Below are 23,440 nucleotides of genomic sequence, written 5' to 3'. Positions count from 1 at the left end.
GTGGAAGAAAAAAAGGCACAAGGGTTCATTAAGCTTTTAAGGTCAATTATTAGTGAAGATCAATATAACAATTTAATTACTGGGGGCACTCAGATGACAAGCTGGTGTGACATTTGGAAAATGACAAAAAAAAAATAATATAAGGAAATAACAATTACTAAGCAAATCCTTTACTCAAATATTTTGAACGGAGGAAAACTTTATATTAGAAGTATTAAGTTAATTTTAAGTACAAATCTTAATCACAATTAAAAAGAATCCTCCATTGAGATAAACACATTTCGTAAGAAGTGTTTCCAGAAGGGTATATTGAATTCGACTTGGCAAGATAAGTTTACATAGTATGGTTAGAATTGGCTTGTGGTTTTGCTTTCTGTCTTTTCATGCTTGAGCAGTGCCACGTCCGTTGCATGCCCCAAACCTAGGCCACTCTGCCTGCTGTTTAGCAACAGTTTGCTTCATTAAATTGCAAACGAGAATAACGGTTTGACTGTCTGCTCCCTCTCTCTTTCTCTCTCTCTCTTTTAGGCTCATTTTACTGAATCATACTGTTTCTCTTCTACCTCTGTCTAACTACCTTTGTTACTATGTTTACCTTTTTAATCAAAATGCTAAATGAAATGAAAAACTAAAACCCAGAAGCATCATTTCAGGGCCAGTGTCAGCTCACTGATCCATAAAAACCTAAAAACGTTAAGCAAATGGCAATTACATGCCCAAAGATGAAGGATAGGGCCAGGACACCAACACAAGTGGAGCCAATAATCAGAACCAAATACATACACACAACAATCGTAATCATTGATGCGTTAAATTATTTTCGCTTGATATCAAAAGTTCTAGCCAAAGTCAATTAGACCAATAAAGAAGCAAATGTTACTGTTCGAATAACAATTCGATATACTCAAAAGTATGCGATGAAAGTCTTAAAGTATATGTATATATTCTTCATCAGCATTAGCAGTCGAGTCGATATAGTCTGGCAAAGTCTCTTTCAGTCCAATCTCAATTCGCCTTTCCTCTATTGTTAACAAAATATCCATTCTGAATGGGACTTGAACTCCTTTAGTGCTGTTAATTTCAAATTATCATCGCCATTTGAATAGTTTAGAGATTTTCCTGTGACCTTGTTGTTGTTCATTTAAACCAAAGTTAATCAGTGCCTTTGAGTCCCTGACAATTCATTGGCCATTTTGAAAATTTGAAAATCATTAAATTGCCATTTTGGTAACATACTGATGCTGAACTGAACTGGACTGGGCTGCTGATTGATTATGATGCGATGCCAAAAATGCCTGGATCCGGTTTCTACGCTCAGAAAGGGCGGCCAACAACTATGTATGTTGTTGGGATGATTTGTTGGGCGGCTGCTTGTGTAGAGGGATTAGCAGGAGAGGGGTATGGGCATGGGATGGGAAATCAGAGTGGGTAGGTACCTATTGTCTGAGTTTAGACAATGCCTCTTCTGACGCTTCTGTTGGTTGCTTCTGGTTGCCGCGTGCCACAGACAAAGGCTGTCGATGCACAATGCCAAACAAGCAACAACAACAACAAGCAGTCAGTTGAGGCTCAAAATAAACACACAAGTGGTATGGCTCCCCCTTCTCCCTGGTCCCCGCGTGACTCTCCTCAGCCATTGCCACCTTTGCCTGGTACTTGTCAGACCCCTCAAACCCCCGGGACACTAGAGAACTAAAAAGGTAAGGGAATTGTTTATGGATGGCAAGAGAGGAAAAGTAACGAACAGAACAGACAAGTAGGGGAGGGATCGGATTTGTATTGTCAACTGCCTTTCATTAGATTGTATAAATGCGTTAATTGAGTGCCACAATGAATTGTTTTGAGAATATTTAACTACATCACCGAAACAACAATACAAATCAAAGTCAAATGGTCAATGTAATGTTTTTACCTGTAAATCTGCTCACTCAAAGGAATGATGGACGTTCGAATTAGATCGAATTGCAACCAATTAAATGTCAATTGAATGTTTTGGCGATCTTTCGTAATCAAGGAACATCCGTTTGCTAAGGAATCCGAATCAATTCGATTTCCAAGCTACGACCATATCTATAAATCATTTTTCCTAACTGGATCGAATCAGGTTTCGAACCAACGCTACTTATCGTGAGTAGCCAACTCGTCGATCTATGATTTCTATGACTAATCGATTACATGTAAGCACTGACTGTTTGGGGTTTTTCTTTTTGTCTTTTTTTATGGCCAGACCCAATTGAAATGTTAGCCAAAAGAAATGTTGGCCAAGTTTATTTCTTTTTGTTCGAGTGTGTGTCTGTGGTTTTTTTTTTTTGCTGCGCTGCAACATTTACGAAACGTTTCGCTTTGACACTTTACGTACGTTTTTATAGCTGCCAATAAAATGAGAGCCCAATAAGCCAACAACTCTGCCCCTAACAACGCCACACTCAGCGCTCCCCCACTCGGTTTACTTGCGCTTTAGTGCACTTCAGTGGACTCCCATGGTCTTGCCCCAATGGTAATGAGCCGAGTTTGGCGCGTGTTGTATGTATGCATGGATGTGGCCAGTTCGTGTCCATGTATGGAATGCGCTCATTAATTTCACCTGAGTGAAGTTCAATAGAGCCACCCACGTCCACATCCACACACGTTACACCAAAACCACCCAAAAACACCCATAGAACACCTGGACAGGTGGCAGACAAAGTATTGCAAATTTCAACAGGCAAATGAAAAATGATTTTAGCCCAGAGCCCAGCCTAACAAATGGTTTTCAATTTACTTACGTTGGCAAAAACCAAAAAAAGAAAAAGGAAGAAACAACAAAACGAAGGAGGAGTGTAGCAGATGTGCGCAAAAGCTTAGACATGAAAACAAATCCTTTCCTTTTGCCCTCAGACCGAAACTCTCTTAAGACAATTGTCTTCCAGAAACTTGATCCTTTTACTAGTTATGTCTCGATAACTTTTAAAATGATTCTCAGATCTCTATTAATCCTTTTTGTTTTGTTTCATTAAGTAGTCAATTTTACAAGTTCCTTTTACATTCATTCTATATTCAGCAGTTCCTTATACTATTTATATATGTCCAGAAAAAAGGCAAGTAGATACCTCAAGCTAAAAAAGAGAATGCTAAAACTTCAAATTAGGACGACACACAGGGGTCAGTCGTTCTAGCGACTTACTAAATTGTTATACCCATGCTTCTGGCAAGGGTATAATAACGGTTAATTCTAAGCGGAAGAAAGCGGGAGTGTCCATGGAAAAAAAGCTAAGATAAGTTAACGAAGAAAGCTAAAGAATGGCCAGCAATTAGACAGAAACCAAACGGCAAAATAAAGTTTGGAAAAACGATATAACGAAATTTAGGCCATTCCACCTCACATACAAACATCTACATGCATACCTACATATATATCTACTTTTCTTGGTTGTTAAAGTTACTTTAAGTTAAGGCAAAAATTAATCTTTTTTTCCACTTGCTCCTGGTGAAACTAAAACACATATGTATGTGTATGGTGTACAATTCGCTGGACATTGTTATCATGAATAAATTAACTGAGAGGACAGTCGTTCTTCGTAAGAACTCATGTCTTAGTTAATTTTGATATCCATTCTATCGAGGAATGTCCTTCTGATGCTAGCAGTTTATGGAAAATGAAGGAAAAATTGTTGTTTATCAATTTGTATTAGAGTTTTCACATTACTTCATTAGCATGTGGTTAACGATGTGTTCTTTGGTGCAAAGGAAACATTCGATTTCGATGCAAAATGAAAGACATTTGAAGGGATGAACCGATGAACTTAATGTTTCATGCCACGTTGGCCACCATTACCTTGTGTTTCCCTTTACTTTTGATGTTGAATATTATGTCTCCGGGCTTTGTCACTTTCATACGTGAAATATGAGCATGTATGTATACAATGTAACGATACTGTGGCCCCTTTTACACCCATCTGCGGTGCAAAGGCGAAGAACGATAGAAGCAAGAGATAAATGTGATAGAGACTCGACCTACAGAGAGTAAAAGGCTTATAAAATATTCATATAGACATGCCTTCCACTTTCCCACACACATACACACTTAAGGAGAAAGAGAAGAACCCCAAATGAAAACAGTTTCGTGCACATTTCTATAAATTCAAAAAGTTTGCCCCTTTCACCAAAATATATTTATATATGTATGTATACACACTTACACACACACACACAAACACACATGCCTCCTTGCCTAATAGTTGTTACAAAATTTATGCAAATTTCGAAATGTTCAACTGTTGCTATTACCAAAAACAGAGGTCAGAAGTAGCGTACTACATAAATATCCAAATAGCAACAGTTAGAAAAAACAACGACAAGAGGCAGCAAAAACTGCCTGTGTTTTCCCACATTAAGGCGTTACATTTGACCTTAACTTGGCCCTAGTCCAGAGCATTTTCTTTTGTGCCAAAAAAAAAGTTGCCAAGCAAAAAAAAAACTAACTCTTAAGCATCGAAATTGAAGTAAGTCTTAAACATCAGTTTTCTTTTCTTGAATTTTGTGTCTGGTATCAATTTTCAGAAACTTTTTCTTAGAGTTAAAAACCAAAAATTAAAAATAGACATCGATATAAATAACCATCAACTTGAAAGCTTAAATATACCTTATCTCTTCTATAAAATACCATTAAATTGAACGCAAAAAAGGTGCAAAAATAACATTTTTTGCCTACACATAACCTTATAAATCTTTAATAATATTTGTGTGGACATATAAATGCATGAAATAGTTAAATACTTAAAACCATTGACTTTTCATTAATGCCATTAAAATTTATTACACATTAATCAAAGTGCATTAACAATAGATTTATTCAAGTATTTTCAAAGAACTTTCATCGATTGCAGTGGACAAAAGCTTAAACTTAATAGATTTTCGACAGACCCGATTAATGTTGTGTATGAAATTATTATTATCCTTAGAGCTCATAGCAAGTAAAAATTTTATGAAATAAAATTCTAAATGTCCTTTTTGACCATGCATTGAAAAATTTTAGCCGTGTATCCAACATTTTCATTAATTTCTTATATTCAGTCAAGTTTGAGTTTCATTTTTTATTTGGATCATCTATTGAGGAAATGCTTAAAAGTATGCAAACTGAGCATATTTCGTTAGTTTCGTTTGGCGTGTTGTGGTGGAAAACCAGACCAATTGTATTAATATAGTAATTCAATACAAAAACTTTGCCTTTTAAACTTCGAAACATCGTGAAAATTAATCTGACTGACAGACTTATCTATTTTTTCTTAGAGTGTCATCATTCCTATAAGATCTACATGCATTAGTCAGTATATATGTACAAGCCTACATGCGAAATTTCAATCCTGTAGCTTTAACGGTCTAGGAGGAGCTTGTGAACGACGAACAGACGGACGGACGGACATGGTTAAATGAAATTGTCTCTCTCATGCTGATCAGGAATATAACTATTTTATATGGTCCTAAATGGTTCCTTCTATGCGTTGGAAGGTTATAAGGAAAGAAACGGAAAAAGTATTTAAATTAGCTTCAGGAAAATAAGACAAATGACGATAAGTAATCAGAGTTTGTTCCGTTGTTAAGGGTGCTGTAAATCTAACTACTTATCTGACTAGAGGAACTGGCAATGTAAATGGAAAATGTGTATGCGAATGAGCATAAAGATGGCACGTGATGAAACTCACTCCAGCTGATTTGGCGGCTTTGCTTGTGCACATAACTATGCCATGAAGGAGTCTCGGACTCGTGCTATTTAGCATATTGAATGCAAATGTTAGATGCCATGCTATGCATATATGTACACAAGCTGTATGGTAAATGGAGATGGGGATGGGGATGGCAAGTTAGAATCGAAATGGAAATGGAAGGGCTAGCTACATACATAGCTCGCGAGTGGCTATTGGAGCAGGTCAGTTCGTAAAACATGCGCCAACTGCGCAATTAAATGGACCCCTGCAATGCAAATGAAATGGAATGTACTGTCCCATGAACATGTTGGGATCTCGATTGTTGAACAAAACAACATAGCACTCATTTCCATTGCTCGTATATGCTTGTGCTAGTGCCACAAATCAGCTCCAACGGACACCGAACATCGAGCCTGCACACTGCAGGATTCCTCTGTATCTGCATCTGCATCTGTAACTGTTTGCTTCTCCAACTCTTCTTCGCGTTTCTCTTTTCTGCAGCCTGTTTTTATTTATTTTTTTCTCTTGTTGCTTTTTTTTTTTTGCTTTTCTTTTAAATTGGCTATAAATGCACTGAAGCATAAATGGATTTACACACATGCCGCTTGTTGCAAAAGCCTGCCCAGGCCACACACACACACACACACCCACACACATTGCATTTACGCCCTAACCTTCTGTTTGCCCCTCAACTTATGCCATATCATTCGTTCATCCATTTACCATTTCCATGCACTTGCATGCGGGTGAAATTACAAAACAACAAGAACAAAAAATGAAAACAGAGAGCCGGCCTAACTTTGGCTGTACCGAAGTCTGCATACCCTTGCAAGTTTTCCTATTACTCTTTCCTCACCTAAAGGCATTAAATCGAAAATCAAAGCAAAGAGTCAAAGAGCAGACTACAAACTTAGGAACAATTGCATATTGTTTAGATATGCATAAGCTTCGGCAATGATCGCATAAAAATAGAATTTATTTTCATTGTTTTTGCCTGATCGCTCTTATAGAAGCAATATAGTCCGATCCGTATCAATTTGGGACATTCGGATAGGTCCAGCCGGTGGACATTCATTCAAGGTCCCCACATAGACCTAATCCACATAGAGATATAGTTTAAGATGTTCTGAAAGAAGTTTGCTATAGACAGACAAACGGATGGATGCGGCTTGATGTACTCAATACCAAAATTTGACTATAATTAATATACCCCTTTTGCAAGAGTAGAAAAAAAAGGAAAAATATAAGAAAAAACAAAAACTCTCTGCATTGCCTCGATTCCTTCCTCTGCCATGTCGCATATTGCTCTTAATATTTGATGTGTGTTTGCATGAATGTGTGTGTTGTGCTGTGTGTAATCGCGTTTCTGCTCCTGTATGTGTTTGTGTGTGTGTGCGCGATTGTGTGTGTGGAGGCTTATAAAAATTGTACAACTCATGTTGTTGTTACTGGTGCATATGTCGAGTAGAAACTTTTCATTATTTCCATAGTATAAGGCTACGCGATTGGCTACAAAATCTTTCTATCAAAATGCATGTCTTTGCAACGACAGAAGTTATATTTATCTAGTTCTATGTATATACGTCAGCATCTTTTGAGGGCTTACACGAGTGTGACATCATACTCATATCCTTTCCAGAGTATTTTTTTGGCTTTTCTGTTTAATTCACTTTAATTTAAACGACTCTCAACTAGTTTCGGCTTTGACAATGTGGTATGTCCATTGTTATTCTTATATTTGTTCTGTTCTTAAGGGAAACCCTTTTTTTTTTGCTATATACTGACTAGAAATCCTTTTCCTTTTTTATATTTTAAATTTCTTAGAGAAATTCCATGTAACACAAAATTAATACATGATTTTTGAATCAATCGAATATTCTTTGCTTACTTAAAATTTTGTTGAAGAATCTCTTTATGAAATAACACTTTAACTTCTATTAGTTATTGTTTAATTTTAGTTTAATATATATATTTGTTTATAAATAACGACTTTTGTCTAAATTTGTATAATGAACTAAAAGCTAATACGCTCTTCGGTTTGATTAGTTTGTGTGTACATATATACAGGGTATACGGCTAAATTTATATATGCATAATGAAAGGCACTTGAAAATATAAGGATAATAATATTTTTATTTTCATACTTAGTAGCATCATTGGGATAATCATCATTACCATCACCATCACCATCACCATCGCCATCACCATCGCTTGGTATATGCGAGAGTAAAGGTCAGGTCAGGGGTAGATTGGGAGCCTAAGTGCAACGCTGTAAGTATATGTACTTGAGTATGGTTAGAAGGCGTCTTTGTTTTGGATTGCTTGGAACAGAGATGAGAACACGTTGCAGCTATTTGTACAATCATTTCATGGCATGTGTAATAAACCATTTGATTTGGACATTTATTTTTTATGGGTATCATTTTTAACTGCAGATATGGAAATATGAGATGTTTTCAAGAGTCTGTCAGAAGAACTACTGCTGCTTTGCTTTTCTTTATTTTATACAAAAATGATAGACTTGTTGACTTGTCTTAGGTAAATTTTATCCCCTTTAAAGTTAAGAGAAATTATATCAAGGACCGATTTACAATCTAAAAATTATTATTTTACCAACTACTCCTGGTAAAAAAAAAGGCGGAAAAATATTATCAGTTATCAGTATTCCCTATTTGATAACGATCAGAGAGTCTAGTTTACTGCGGCCTACTTGTCGTATACGTAATGCATGTACATTGGTCAACTGCTCTTGTTAGCTCTATCCACTAGAGGAACCACATATATCCCCATTCAGTTTATCACATCCTTTTAAAACTGTTCATTAAACTCTTCAGCATGAAACAATTGCGAATCGAACACCAAATTGGACTTAGACTTAGATATTAAATAATACATATTTTTGGGTTACTTACTGATTTAGATTGCGCTCATTGGAACCGGATTGACTTTGAACATTATCCGTATGTCGTCGCTCCTTATGGACAATGCCCATTAGTTTCATCCATGGATTATTTTGGGAGCCATGGCCTCCCATACCACCACTCTGCCACATGGTCATCTTGGCGGCTTTTTGTTTTACCCTTTAATCCTTTCAAAAGTGGCAGTGGGGGGCAGCAGCAAAAGCTAAAGTTGTTCCTGTTGTTGTTGTTATTGTTGATTTTGTTCAAGTTGCTGTAGGTGTTGTTGAGTTTTCTCGATTTATATATTTTATATTATTTTATTTGCTTGTTTTTTTTTTATATATATTATTATTTAGCTAGTTAAGAAACCTGGCAAAAAGTTTTTGCAGCAAAAGTTGTTGTCGTTTTGCAAAAGAAGAAAGAAAGAACAGACAGAGAGAGAAAGAGAGAAAGAGAGAGGAAGAAAGCGAGTCAGAGAGACAGCAAGATAGAGTGACAAGTAGAGACAGAAAGAGTGTTTAAAAGAACGAGAGAGTGATAGAAAGAGAGAAATAGCGGAAACACAGTAAGCAGTAGGCGCAAACAGTTTTTGGATGGCCTCACATTTGTCTGTTGCATACTTTTTGGGGCTGGTGTTTGACCGTTCGTTCTTTTGAATTTAACTTTCTCTTCGCTTTCTGGATGGACTACAACCAAGGATATTGTTTTTGTCTCTTGTTGTTGTTGCTATGGTTGTTGTTGTTGTTGGGCGGCTGGCGTTGCTCTGCTTCTTCTCCGTCTGATTTTTAAGTCTCCTTTGATTTTTGTCTTTTGTTTAGTAAATATTTTTGTTTTTTATTATTTTAGTTTGCTTATATTGCTCAAATTTTGTTGAATTTTGTTGTGTTGGTCGTTTTATTGCCGCGTTTTATTTGTTTGAATGCTTGTTAATATTTAAAACTTTACTAAATTATTAACTTTGTTTTTCTTTGTCTGCCTAAATTGTCTAAAATTAAGAATCACAATGGCATTTTGTTTTTGTATTTTCTCTTTCTTTTGTTTTAGTTTAATAATTTCTTAATTTGATTGTTAACAAAAGTGTTTATTATTAGTATTGTTATTATTATTAATTTCCTTTCTTTGCCGTTATTTTTGTTGGTAATGCTAGTTATTGTAACGTCTTTATGATAGTTTTAATTGAAAAAAAAACGTACTTTATGATTATAATTTATGTTTTTCTTTTGTTCTAGCTAAGTTTTGGTTGTTAATTGATATATTTGCCGCAGTTGTCTGCCTTATTATCATTTAGTTATCAAAAAATGTTACCGTTTAATACGTTTATTAATTCAATTTATTATTCTTGATATTGTATTATTCTTATATTCGTAGAAATATGTACATAATTGGGTATTCCAAAATTGCTTCTTTTTATTATTGGTTGCTGTTAAACGATATGGATGAGAATTTCCTTTGTACAGGTAGCTGTAAAGTGAGAAGCAAGAAAGTGGAAATTATTTGAGGGAAATGCAAATTTGTAAATATAATTGTCACAATAGTAAATAAAGAAATTTCAGATTGTTTCGATTAAAAAGAGTTTAAAATCTTATTGAATTAAATGCAAATGTCAATACAAGACAAAATGGCTTTGGGGCTTAAATTAAAGTCTTAGGTAAATTCTTTTAATTGCAATATTTTCCCAACGCAAAGTCAAAATGTCAATGTCAGGCCAGAAGCTAATTAAATGTTATAAATTTGTGGTCATGATTTTATTTGTATTTCACCTGGGCCTTTGACCAAATCAAGAGCAATTTCAAACCTACACACACACACACACACATAAAAAGCGGTGTGGATAAGCTTTAATGTCTGACAAATCTGACATCGAACATGGGAAGTCTCTCTACGTTCGTCTGCCTGACTGTCAGTCTGACATACAGACTGCTAAGTACTCGATATACGTAGAGGAAAAAGAGTGATTCAAGCGTAAGAACATTGGCAATGCCATCAACGTAGCAGTAAGCACATTAAGAAGGCTTCCTCCTTCCATCGACTCTCTCACATATCTAACCGAACCATACCTTTTCACCAAATGATTCTCACCACATACGTATGTACATACACATAAATTTATATTTCCCATACGTGTGTATGTTTGGTATGTAGATGATGATGGTTATGAAGCGACAGAAGAGGCTGAAGATGATGACGAAAATGTCACCGAGCCACTGAGCAGACCCACCAACCAACCGTCCAACTCTCACACACATGCAACGTGACAGTAATTAATAATCACCACTGCATGTATGTGTGTCTGTGTTTCTGTGTGTGTGTGTTTCTGCTGCAATGATTGCCAAGGGGCGGATGGGAAAGAAAGGAAATTCGTAGCTTAACTGGCTAGCAATTTCAGCCCAAGGCAGCAGCAGCAGCATCTGCTACAAGCACAGCAATTTGTCAAGCAGCTGCCGGAGGAAAAAATCAATTTTTATAAATATAAAAGAAAAAATTGTTTTTAAAATATTTGAATTTAAAAGAAATTAAATGGTGACACCAATTGCAAAAGCTGCTTAAACTTGTCAAATGTATTATCCTTAAAAGCCTTTGCTGGTAAAAAAAGAGATCCCCAATCACATAACAACTTTAATCAGATTTGACTTGGAGCTATTTCATATATACGAAAAATATATAGAGAAATAAAGATTAATGAACGCTTACATAAAAGAAGTATGAACAACTTTGTTTAGTGTTAGTTAAATCTATGAGACGACAAAAGAGTTAACTAACGATGTCCCCCGGATTATCTCAGCATCAAATCCAGCAACAACGCTGTGCAAAATTTTCATTTACCGAGCACGAAAAAAAAATAAGAAAAAATCCCCAAAAAAAAGAAAACGAATTTTTCATCATATTACAAAGTTCGCTCAAGCATGACACATTCAGTGAGTGTCTGAGTGAGTGAGACGCTTGTCGCCTGACAAAGAGGCAGGACAAACAGACAGATGGACAGATGCTTGCAGCTCAACTCAACGATCTGTCAATGTCAACGGAGCGTATGATAAATTTTTATTATGTATGGTTTTCATTTCAACAGCTGCGCCAGCAGACCAAAAAAAACCAAAAACAAAATTCCAATTATGCACTTCAAGTGTCCAGCAATGAAATATTCGCTATTGTTAGAGATATCCCATGAAATGCTTCATTTTATCGAAAGAAATATAAAAATTTGGTTCTCCTGCCACAGCATTGACATTGACTCATTGTTTCATCCTCCCATATGTATGTCTATAGGTAGAAGGAATAAAATCCGATTGTAATTAATTACTTGAACGAATTCATATTGGCATGACAACAAATGCCAACCGTATTGAGTCACAGAAGTGCTTACCCACAAGGATTATGTGTACTTGCGATATGGGAAAAAGGAATCATGGCCACTAAGGAATCACTCGAAAACTCGCAGTGAAATTAAAAGTTACGCAATTAAGCAAATAAACTGAAGATAATATGAAATTAGTATACACTAAAATAAGAGAAGAAATTTTCATAAGCAAACTAAGATAAATTGAAATAAAAGATTATCAGAATGGATGGAACCCAAAATACTATCAAAATTAGTTTTTAAGGGATTTCAATAATTTATTAATACTACTGGGTATATAGGATTCGAAGCCACTTTAATAATTAATTGCACAGTTATGCAAATTAACCGCATAGTTAACCAGTTACCCCCATCTGAAATTATCTCTGTGGCGATTCTTATTACTTGCAAACGAAGCGAAGCTCATTAAATTGATAAGATGCCTGTGACTACTGAGTGTGTGTGTGTGTGTGTGTGTGTGTAATGGTTGTGCGTATGTGTGTGGTAAGCAATTAGCTCAGAATCGGGAAACGAGAGTACGCTCGGTGCAAGGGTCTTGGTCTGAGGGTTGGCATTTAAATTGCCTTGGTAATTAAGCAGCGTTGTCACCTTGCCACCTTCTCGAGACCTTCTCTCGCTTTCCTTTTGACTCCATCTTCCTGCAAACCATACTTTAGGCTTCTACTTCTCCTTTTTCCCACTACTCTTACGCAAAAAGCTTGTCTCACATGAAAAACTTTTATGCCAAGTAAACGGCAAACAAAATAAAAGTATCAAATTAGCTTTTAGTTAACAAATGTACCGAAGTTTGTACACTCTTTCACTTTTTTCCACCTTTCAATATCTTAATATGTTTATAAGAAGCAATCTTATATCCCCAATACGAGGTTTATTAGGAGCGATATCATGCCAAGTGGTTAATGATATAAGACATTTATCATGCTCTCCATTTGATCAATTTTGGTGTAACCTTCTGCAAGGGTATACAAGAAATGAATCCAGAGCAAAACCCTTGAAAGAAAATTTATATGCAGGGAAAAGCAGGCAGCAAACAACAACAAAAAGTTTAAATTAGGCATAAAACAATCATAGAATGTAGACCAAGGGGTAGTAAGTAAAGACATAATGTTTAGGGAAAAGGAAAAAGTTGTTTTTTTTTTTTTAAATTTAAATAGAAAACTTTTTGCAAAACAAAAACAACCTTTGCAATCGACTTTATATGGATACATACTTTATGCTCACACTTAAATCTTATTTTAGAATTTAAGCGGACTGAATAAGTGCAAGGAATAACTAAAATATCATATGATTACGATTCGGAAATTGAAAGTTTAAATATAAAATAAAAACGGAAGAGACTCGAAATAGCAGATAAGAAGAAGAATAGGACATTTTTAAGAGCAGACAATGTCCTGTTTCTTATTTTGGTCCCTTGTCAGCAGAACAGAAGCTTTTGCGATGGTCAAAATGGATGGAAATATGGATGAAAGTGGAGGGGGAAATGACTCGGTTAGTTTTTCTTTTTGCTTTTGCTTTTGGTTTCGGTTATTTTTTTCTTCTTCTTCTTTTTTGTTCTTTCTTGTGCCTTAAGCTTCATCACCGCCGAGCGGTTTCGACTCAACTTGTTCCCATGACAGTTTTGCCACAACGTGTAAATCCGGCCACCATGAAGAAGGCAAGCTCCGGAGGCGAACACGTGTTGCCCCTGCTATGCCATTTTTCCCCATTATCCGCATCCCTTTTGGTCTTGTTGTGTGAATATTTAATTAAAGAAATTATGGCACTAAAGCCTCAGCGAAGAAGAGGGAGGAAATAAGGAAATGGAGGTAGAAACTGACACCCTAGAGACGCAGAGACATTTTCGTGGCAAAAGGATTGTGTGACTGCACCTGAGCATTGACTTTACCTAACAACCAAAAGAAGTCGCCATGGTGTCCATGTCCATGCTTAAAGTTGGATCAATAAAAAGACTCTGAAGGCGGCATTTGATTTCAAGCAGAGGATTAAGATGGTACAATGTGGTTATTCCTGATCATGATAATGATTCAGATGGGACAAATGATGTGTTACTTCAACCTTCTTTTTGCATTTTCTAGCCACCGAAAAAGAAGCTTTCAAAGAAAGAAAAGGCCCGCCTGGAGGCCGAACAAGCCGAACTTTTGCGCATTGAAATGGAAAAGGAGAAGTAAGTGACCCCACATCCTATAAAGAATAGCCACTAGCTCTCGTTTTATTTAAAGATTGAAGAAACTGGAGGAAGCGCGTCAGCGTAAGAAACTGGAAATGGAACAAGCCAAACATCGACAACAGCAGGAGGTGGCCGAAAATCGTTTACGTCGCTCCCAGCTAAAGGATAGCATGTTGTTTTTCGATGCTGTGCGCCTGGCCATTGACGCCATCAAGGACGGTGAGCGGCATGAACGAGATTGGGAGAAATTTATGCGTTGCAATGGCCTACCGAATGCAGCCAGTCCCAGCGATTTGCGTAAATACATTCATCAATGGCATGCGGACATTGCCCAAAGGCAGAAGGAATCCAGAAATTGGTTATTACGCACCGATGAGCGGACACTTCTTACACAAGACTCTCAGGTGGCGAATTTGACAAGAGCGTCACTACGGCAACAGCAGGGCAAACTGGGTGATGTCTATGCGCAGCGCATCAAGGAAGTTCTTGGTGTAAGTCGACAAGGATCTTTAAAAAAGAAATCGCCAAACGATCATATCTTTTTGATCATTTTTTCCCCATAAAGAATAAACGCTTTTATAATTCTCAACTGGTTTAGGCGTGAAAGAAATGATCGAACTTTGCTTTCATCATTTGCATTATTAGTTTTCTTGAAACTCTGGTAATTCTCAACTGGTTCAAAAAAAAACTGAGGGAAACTAAAGAAACATCAGTCTGAAAAATAGGAAATCTCTTAAATTTATCTCTCTTTTCAGATTCTCAATGAACTTGACGATACGCTGCCCTATAAACAACGTTCAGTAAATGTGGCCGCCGACTTGGTCAAACTGAAAACTGAGATGAGAATTTTTCTCAAACAGCACTTGGATGAATTCACCTACAAGACAATGTCGCACATTGAACGGGACATGGAGTATGCAGATCTTCTACAATATGTGAAAATATATATTTACACACAAATCTTCTTATTTTAGAATTGATAGACCCGGCGTTTCTAAGCATATTTACAGCTCAGAAGTATTTCAAAGTTTTATTTGGACTTTCTCCAAAGATGCTCAAATGTAAGTGTCTCTTTATTTATCCCACTACGTCATCTAAGCGGAAGATTCATTTCAGAGCTGTCAATCCCAAAGCTCGCATTGGTGAACAATCGGCGCATAATGAAATCGACTTTCCCACGATTGAAATGCAAATCTCTTTGCCGCCCACAGTTCGTTTACAGAGTTCAGCGTTGCGTGGTCTTTGGCTAAACTATGATCATTTTAGTGACTATTGCAGTAGTTTTCAATTGAAACATTCACGGTCTGAAAACGCAAGTATGATGCCTATATGGATACACATTACTTTTCATAATCTTTCGCTTTCTGTTTGTTCTCAGCGGTTTTGAGGCAAACCAAACGCGAATGGCGCAAACGGAAAGAGATTTTACAGGCCATGCTGGATGAATGCGCCCGTGATATACCTCTCTCAGAATTGGAACAATTGACACAGGATCAACACTCAACCAGCTCGCAGCCGCCAAAAAGAACGCACCTATGATGTGGATAAACTGTATGCCGAGTATGAGGATGAGTTGAACAAGGCTCGACGACGAGCAATCGGACCCGAGGCATATGGCATGCTAGAAACGGATGTAAACTTACGTAAATATCGCATTATAGGCGGAGTCTATTGCATTGATTTTCTAGAGACACCGCAACAGGATAAACAACTAAATGCGAGATCCTTTATTCGAACTAGTGAGTGTAACGAAAATATGTGGAAAACACACACACACACACATTCACAATCTTGCAGTTATGGTGGCCAATAGTTTGGTCCATAAGGAATACTATCAGACGTATAAGCCACCGCCGCCGGTTTTGCCTGGAGTACGCCGTTTGCCCGAGGAAATTGAAGCGGAAATGCGCATGATTGAGGCTGCTCTAGATAAATTGGCTTTAGTCACTCTTCAGTAAGTGCAATAAGGTGTTGCAACACTTTCGATTTAGAGGTTTCCTCTTTGTTTGCCTCATACAGACTGCCCGATTCGGTTATATGGTTCGAGCCACCAATAGCCTGCCGCTGGGAGACACATGTCGAGACTTTTGAGATGGAGCTAGCCGATGGAGTCAAGCCACCAGAGGCCACAGCAACATCAAATGCTGGCGCTGGCAGTGCTGCTGGAGTCGAAGCTGGAGCTGGAGCCACAGCAACACCCACCGAGGCCACCCCATTGTCAACGAACGCCCAACCGAGTCCCCTGAAGAGCTCACCCCGCTGTCCGGTTCGCTTGCGTTCACAGAAATCGGACTTGGCTCCCCCGTTGCGAGAGATCAGCGACTTTAATCTTCGTGCCATACCCAGCGATGTGGACTTATACGGATTGGTCAAGGATTTTATAGTGCCACGCTTGCCACAAGGCTTCTGTGTGCGTCTTGAACAGCATACGCCACCAGTCGGCATGGTGAAGCAGCAACGAAAGGTCATGTTTCTGGCCCGACAGGCTCATGTGCGCCTGGGGCAACTGCAGAAGCCAGAGATAGTCATCAATCCCGAACAAACAATCGAAGCTATGCAATTGGACCAAGGAATTGGCATTGGTGCTGATTTTCTGGACACTGATGAACCAGCTGAACTTTTTCCGCCACTCTGTTTTGATAAGTTACTTAAATTCCGGCAATTGCCAGTTCGCCAAGCTGGCCGGAGTACTCAATGCTATCTGTTCTCCCAACTGATTGAAGACATGGATAGATTGTGGCGTCTGCAATTGCCAAGGGAACAGCAGGAGGAAATGCTGCAGCAGATATCCGAGCAACTATCGCCAACGAGTTCGGAGCATGCCGGGGATCTGGGAAATGAGGAACAACTGACCGATGATGTGCGTCCCCTCAGCCAAGAGCTGGTCGAAGTGCTACAACCGGCTACTGCAGCTGCTGCCTTTGCCTATTACACGGGCATCTCCTTTGTGCGAGACTCACAGTTACAAGACGAGAGTGGAGACCCAGAGTCACAGATGGGCAAAACCTCCTCGAATAGCCTTGATAGCAGCAGTGACGACGATGCTGATGACACCGATAGCTTACTGGAGTTACTCGAGGCCGGCAAAGCTGCAGCTGGCGACTCCACAGCTGGTCATACACTAAACGAGTTTCTATCCCGGAACAGTCAGAGCGACAACAGTGACAGTGAGGTGTAAGTTCCACAATTATATAACGAAATGGCACAAGCAACGTCTAATACAATCCTAAACTCAGGCGTAGACAGAAGCAAAGCAACATGGCTGCCATTACACAAGGCAAGTGGAGTACACGTGATGTCCACGATACGAAATTTAATGAGGACAAACTATCTATACAATTTCGCACAGGAAGAATGGGTAATCACTTCTCTAAGCTATCGGTTGTTGTCTGTATATTTAACGTTTTTCATTTATATATTATGTTTCAGGTATTTTCGGTTTCGCCCTCAATAAATACAGCAATATGCCCTACCAAACTTGGGATCTAAGACCGGATATGAAAAAGTGAGTCAAAAATGTCCTTTAAACTCTATTCACCCGTAAAGCGTTCATTTTTTGTTTCGTAGTCCTGGAACCATATTGTTTAGTTTCACCGCCTCACTAATCAGCTTGGATATGACCATCACTGCAGAGGGTTATACAGTAAATAACTTTCAGGGTGGCAGCACTCAGGGCATAACCGAAATGATTGGGAAAACCCTGTCATTGAGCGAATTGAAAGCCACGCTTATACTTTCCGCTGTGGATATATTTCCCGATGAGGATGCCTTCTGTTATACAGAGGGATCGTGTGAGAAGAACTATGTAATGGAAATGCATTGCTATGCATGTCTATCCACACTAGCCCTGTCCCATAATTTCAGTTGGTCGCGATGGAACCTCTTGGCCGGATCGAGGACAGCAGTGCTTTTGGTTCGTGAACTGATTGAGGGCAAAAAAGTGCCATACTACTCGACCCTATTGGTAACCCCATTGAAGACTTCGATAATTGATTGCACAGAGGTCTCAGCTAGTTTCAATGCAGTCGGTATACCCGGAATGGAATACTATGCCGATCTCTATCAGCTATCTCAAGCGCATGCCCAGCCAGCTAGTTTGGAGAAGCAAAAAATCATGAATCCTGTGCTTAGAGATAATATATCGAGAATTCTGATGGGCATAAGACCGTTGAGCTTTTGTTGAGCGTAATCGCTACCTCAATTACAAACAAATATTTTACAATCGAAGTTTTAGGAGTATCTGGAGTCTCTATATCCACACATCCCTCTCCACTGATAACTTCTAATGATTTTTCACTGATTTATGGAAACAATATTTTTATTTTCTGTCTATTTTGTATATTGCCTCATAAGAATCTCTTTGTCAGCGTAATTTTCCTTTTTCTACCATCGCCATCCTCCCCCATCCTATATATAGCTGGCAAATTAACGCATTCTTTGTCCGAGTTAAGCCCTCAATGCTCGTTCGAGCTAGCCTGTCTGTCACTTAGGGAAACCCATTCCGCCAGCTAGCAAACATCATCCAATGGGTGGGTGGGATGATGATAAGGTTGATGATATGAGAGAAGGAATGAATGATTTCTGGTTCCCAGCGTGTGCCTTCTGAAGGTCATTCAGTATGTCTGAGGGGTGTGTGTGTGTGTGTGTGTGTTCGCAAACAGCAATTGGCGCCAAACTGTCTGCCAACTGCCAAATAAATGTGAAACTGCCTCTGGCACTTTCTTTTCCTCATTTCCCCGCCATTTATTTTATTGCCTTTGAGGTTAGTTATGTTAATGAGCGAATACCTCCTGCCTTCCGCCTTTTGGCTAACGCCACCCCCATCCCTCCGTCTATTACACATTCACCTCGACTGGCTATTAAGAGCAAAGTGTAATGTTGAATTTAATTGAAAGTATTCCAAAGCGTTTTAATTAAATTTTCAATGCTTAAGTAATTAAATAAAATCATGTAACTTTTCTTTTCGAATAAAGTTATACAAATAAAGTTATCAACTAATTGCTGCTAAACTAGCTTGTGCAATCTGTTTGACCTTTTGAAATATTGCAATACATCTAGAGGTTTTTTTTTAAGTTTTGCAAACTCTGTCAAAGAGGTCAAATTATTTTAGATATGCTCCTTAAAAATTGCTTCAGGGAGATATGGATACCTTGGAGGACGGAAAAATCGTTTCTTTTTTCTTCGGATTTCTGAAATGTTTATATATTTATATATAGCAATTCCAATTATCTCAAATAGGCTATGAAAAAAGAATCTTTAAGATCGATCTGTATAATCTTTTCAGTTTTATCAGATAATTCTCGTACATATTAAGAGAAGAGAAGAGAGAAGAGAGTTCATAAAGCCAAATCAGTCCGTCCGTCTAAATCAACACAAACTTTGCCCAGATCGCTTGAGCTGCAGCACTCCAGCCGGGTCGGACCACTATATCAGACAAGACAATAACAATGATTTGTATCAATAACTTTGTCAATTTTCCAGCGATTGCCATAAAACAAATTTGACGAAGACCAGGCTAATATATCATATAGCTCTCATAGGAACAATGGACCAAACACTAATTTTTATCAATAACTTTTTAGTTTAGATGCGATTGTCATAAAAAGTTCCCAAAGGACATAACAAAGACAATTAAAACTCGTTGTTATACAAAGATTTCACATTATACTTCATAATACTTTATATTATTCAACAGCGATTTCTTCTCTTTGCTCTTCGCGGTCTAAATTGGGATCGCAATGTCAATTAGCCAATCTTCCTTTTTTAATTAATCGTAGAGTAATGCTTGGTGCTATCTTTATTCACAAACTTTTAATAGGTGATATATGTAGACTCTCCTGAGCTATTGAATCAGTTAAACCTATCTGTACCCCGTAGACCTACCAGAAATTTCATACCTCTATCCTTAAAACTCTGTATTTCTAACTATTCTTTGGATGCTTTGATTACAATCTTCTTTACCCCGTAGTCAGATCAGAAATTTTCAATAAACCTCTATTTTATCCCATTTAGCTCGTAATTAGCTGTGGTTAATCATATTTTAATTGTTTGTCCGTTTTATTTGTATTTGTCTACGCGATCGTGCCGTCGGGCGGGCGGAAGGTGGACTGCTCTCTGCTTGGGCTCACGCGAGACAGGCTATATCCAGGTGTCGTATGGGCCACTCGAACGTACTTTGCATTGTACAATTTGTATATATATTCTTTTAGTAGAACAAAATCACAAGTGATCAATTTTGAAAAGTTCCTTTTGAGAAAAAGAAGAACCCAACAAAAAACAAACCCACTAACAATTGAGTTTCCAATTTTCCAAGTTGTTTAACTATTAGGCATTCTTTGATTATTGATATTGATTAATAATGCACAATTTCGACGGACTCATTTTTCATTAAGAAAATAAGGAGTTTTCATCGAGAAAAGATTTGGCTAGTGGTTTCAGCTTCAACCTTACATTATCACAGGAATGTGGCTCATGTCGTTTGAGTTATGAAACATTTTTGATTGCGGTTTGTTTTGGTAAATCCCTTTTTTATACTATCATAACCAGTCCCCAATACCCAGTGGGATCGTATACTCTATGGTGTTAACCACTTATGTATTTATGTGTTATGTTATGTCTGTGTGAGTGGTTGTGTGTGTGTGTGTGTACTTTTTTGTGGTACTAAGTGCAAACTTCGTTTCCGTTTCCGTTTTTGACACCTGGCCCCATGACCATAACCGCAACAATAATAACAACAACAAGAACGGCATAAAGGGGACAAATGCCAAAACACATTAGGCAACAGCAACAGCAACAACAACAAAAACAACAACATTGTGGTTATGTAGAAGAGGAGATGGAACAGCACTCATTCCCGGCTTCCATTCCACACCCTTATCTCGGCCAGAAACCTCTGTCCCTGTCCTCATTTGATTTACGCGCCTTTCGAGTGTTGAATGTCATTTGGGAATTTTCCATTTTAGCTGTGTACCAGTTTCCTATCTCTCTCCCTCTCTTTCTCTCTGTCTCTGTCTCTGGTTTTTTGTTCATGCTGTTTTTTTTTTTTTTTCTCTCACATAAACTAACACATTCTCGTTTTTCCCCACTGTTTCTCTGTCTCTCTTTCTCGTGCTCCTTCCATCAGAATTTATGTTGTGATTTTTTTTCCTGTTGCACTTTGACCCAGCTGGATGTCAACTCACTTGACTCTTGAACAACATGACCAACATTCACATGTACATACACCAACAGGCCTGCCACACACACACATCTCGCTCTCATCTTTTCAATTTGTAGCTTCATTCATTCATAATGAGCCCAAAAGCTTCTCTGTTTGTATTTGCCCTACCACTTCTTTGACTCTTCTTTTAGCTGACACAGTTTTTTCTTTTTTTTTTTTTTTGGGTCGCTTTGTTTCACGCCTAGCCATTTGAAATGTAGAAAAGGAGGTGCTAATTTTTCTCCAATCCTTTATCCAACTTAGTACTAATCTCTCTTTATCCATCTTTCTCTCTCTCTCTCGCTCTGTTTCTCGCTTTTCCTGGCTCTTTCTATCTGTCACTTTATAACTATGACTTTGGCTTTTGCTTTTGATGGCCTTTTAACTTCGCTCTAAACTTTTCTCTAACTTTTTCCAAATGTGACCTTTGACAATCAAACCAACCAAAAAGCCAAGGGGGAACTCACTAAGCTTTTTACTTTTTTTCCCCAACATAAATTTCTGAATAATAAGAGAATTCAATATCAAAGAAAACGATAATGGAACTCAGGCGAGACGCATAAAGTGTGAGTCAATTTGTGAGAATTATAAATTTTTCAATTTCATTTTCATTTGCTATCCAAGAAAGAAAATATCCAAAATAGAAAAATATGTCTGAGAAATGCACAAATACCAAATTGGCAGGCTATTCAACCGAGTGGATATAATCTTGATTTCGATGGCTAGAATACATAGGCGGATCTATTTTTTGAAAAAACCAATCCTTGCAGCCAAACGAAATGTTATAACTTCGGCGAAACCAAAAGGCTGAGAAAGCCTATTGCGTACTTTAAGAAGGCAAAGTTTCGCAGCCCTAGATCCACTTACAATCCAGGCTGATCTACAGATTAACTACTTTAAATTGACTAGGCAAAACCAGAGAGAATATCATCAGAATTACACATTGCAGCAGACTGTTACGCTGAGAAAAAGAGGCAAAGAGGCAACTATCCACATCGTAATCCTTACAATTTCGAGAGCACAGTAAGGCAGATCTTTAAGCAGGACTTTTTAAGAACTTAGCTTCGTGTCATACCAAACGTTCTTTAATGTTAGAAAGGACAATGAACTCATTGCCAGTCTGTCATAGACGAATATAGGAAGGTATCTCCCATTTCACATCCCTAGATTCCTAATTGGTTTGAAGTAAGTAAGTGATTATCTTTGAATATGCAAACCATGTTTTACGTCTTTGTCTATCTGAGCTTTATTAGCCATAGATACTAATAGATCTCATAAAACTACGATGTCCTATGAAATAAATGTAGCTTTAATTTGCTTTTATTTGTTATTGTCTAGCCTTAGGTTCAGGTAAAAGCATGTATATGTCTGTGTTTATATATATTTATAAATATTTGCATAAATCTAGTCATATTTTTTTTAAAATGCAACAATGGTAAGAGCCAAAAGCAAATAGGTAAAACCCATTACCTGGCATTACATGTGTTAAATGACAAACACAACTATGCCAGATGACTATATGCATATGTATTTACATATACATACATATGTAGACCACGTGAGTGTTTGTCTGCGTGTGTGTGTGTGTGTGTGTGTGTGTGTATGTTGGTGTACTTTAATCAAGACACACTAAAAATGTTGCCTAGCGCACAAACAATAAATTTTCGTTGCTCAGCTACACATATGCACTTATACACACATACAAATGTATATGCGTAGGTATACATGTACATATATATGTATATGTATGTATGTCGGACTTTAATGCTTAGCTATTGTAACATATAAAAAGCAGCGGCAACAACAATAACAGCAGAAAGCAGCAGCAGCCGTTAAATCCGCGTGCTTCGCACAAAAGTATGCTACGTAATTTAAGTTAATAGCCGCCAGGCTCTCCAACACTCGCACACTTACATATATTCATGCATTTGGCACACGCACACGGAGATACTCACACACGTACATATGTATGTACGTACGTTTGCTGTTATTCGCATTCAAGTTTTTTTTTTCCACGTCTGTTCAAATTACAATTCATTATATACAGGTACATTTAAGTGCGACAGAGATAGCCTTAGCCTCATGACGTAAGTGAAGGCAGAAAGCAACACTTTGCTTCCAACTGAAGCAGCAGCA

General features: G+C 37.8%; 2 protein-coding genes across 2 annotated transcripts in view; one reads left to right on the top strand and one right to left on the bottom strand.

Moving 5' to 3' along the window:
* Sh (Potassium voltage-gated channel protein Shaker) overlaps nucleotides 1–23,440 on the bottom strand; it is a 150,597-nt gene that overhangs the window by 103,519 nt on the left and 23,638 nt on the right. The window contains 2 exon segments of the mRNA XM_068298341.1: nucleotides 8,597–8,953; nucleotides 9,205–10,045. Of these exon segments, the coding sequence (XP_068154442.1) occupies nucleotides 8,597–8,742 (146 nt within the window). The 5' untranslated portion in view covers nucleotides 8,743–8,953; nucleotides 9,205–10,045.
* Nucleotides 13,386–18,289, top strand: LOC137583622 (uncharacterized). The gene is given in 13 exon segments (XM_068298712.1): nucleotides 13,386–13,427; nucleotides 14,015–14,103; nucleotides 14,159–14,597; nucleotides 14,862–15,019; nucleotides 15,081–15,167; nucleotides 15,223–15,422; nucleotides 15,485–15,627; nucleotides 15,629–15,845; nucleotides 15,904–16,060; nucleotides 16,126–17,280; nucleotides 17,343–17,464; nucleotides 17,536–17,611; nucleotides 17,674–18,289. Coding segments are annotated over 13 exon segments (3,501 nt in total).

Source organism: Drosophila tropicalis, unplaced genomic scaffold, assembly GCF_018151085.1.
Source record: "Drosophila tropicalis isolate 14030-0801.00 unplaced genomic scaffold, ASM1815108v1 contig_867, whole genome shotgun sequence".
Lineage (NCBI taxonomy): Eukaryota > Metazoa > Arthropoda > Insecta > Diptera > Drosophilidae > Drosophila > Drosophila tropicalis.
Note: the sequence above shows the minus strand (reverse complement) of the source record. Positions and strands in the feature narration are given on the sequence as shown.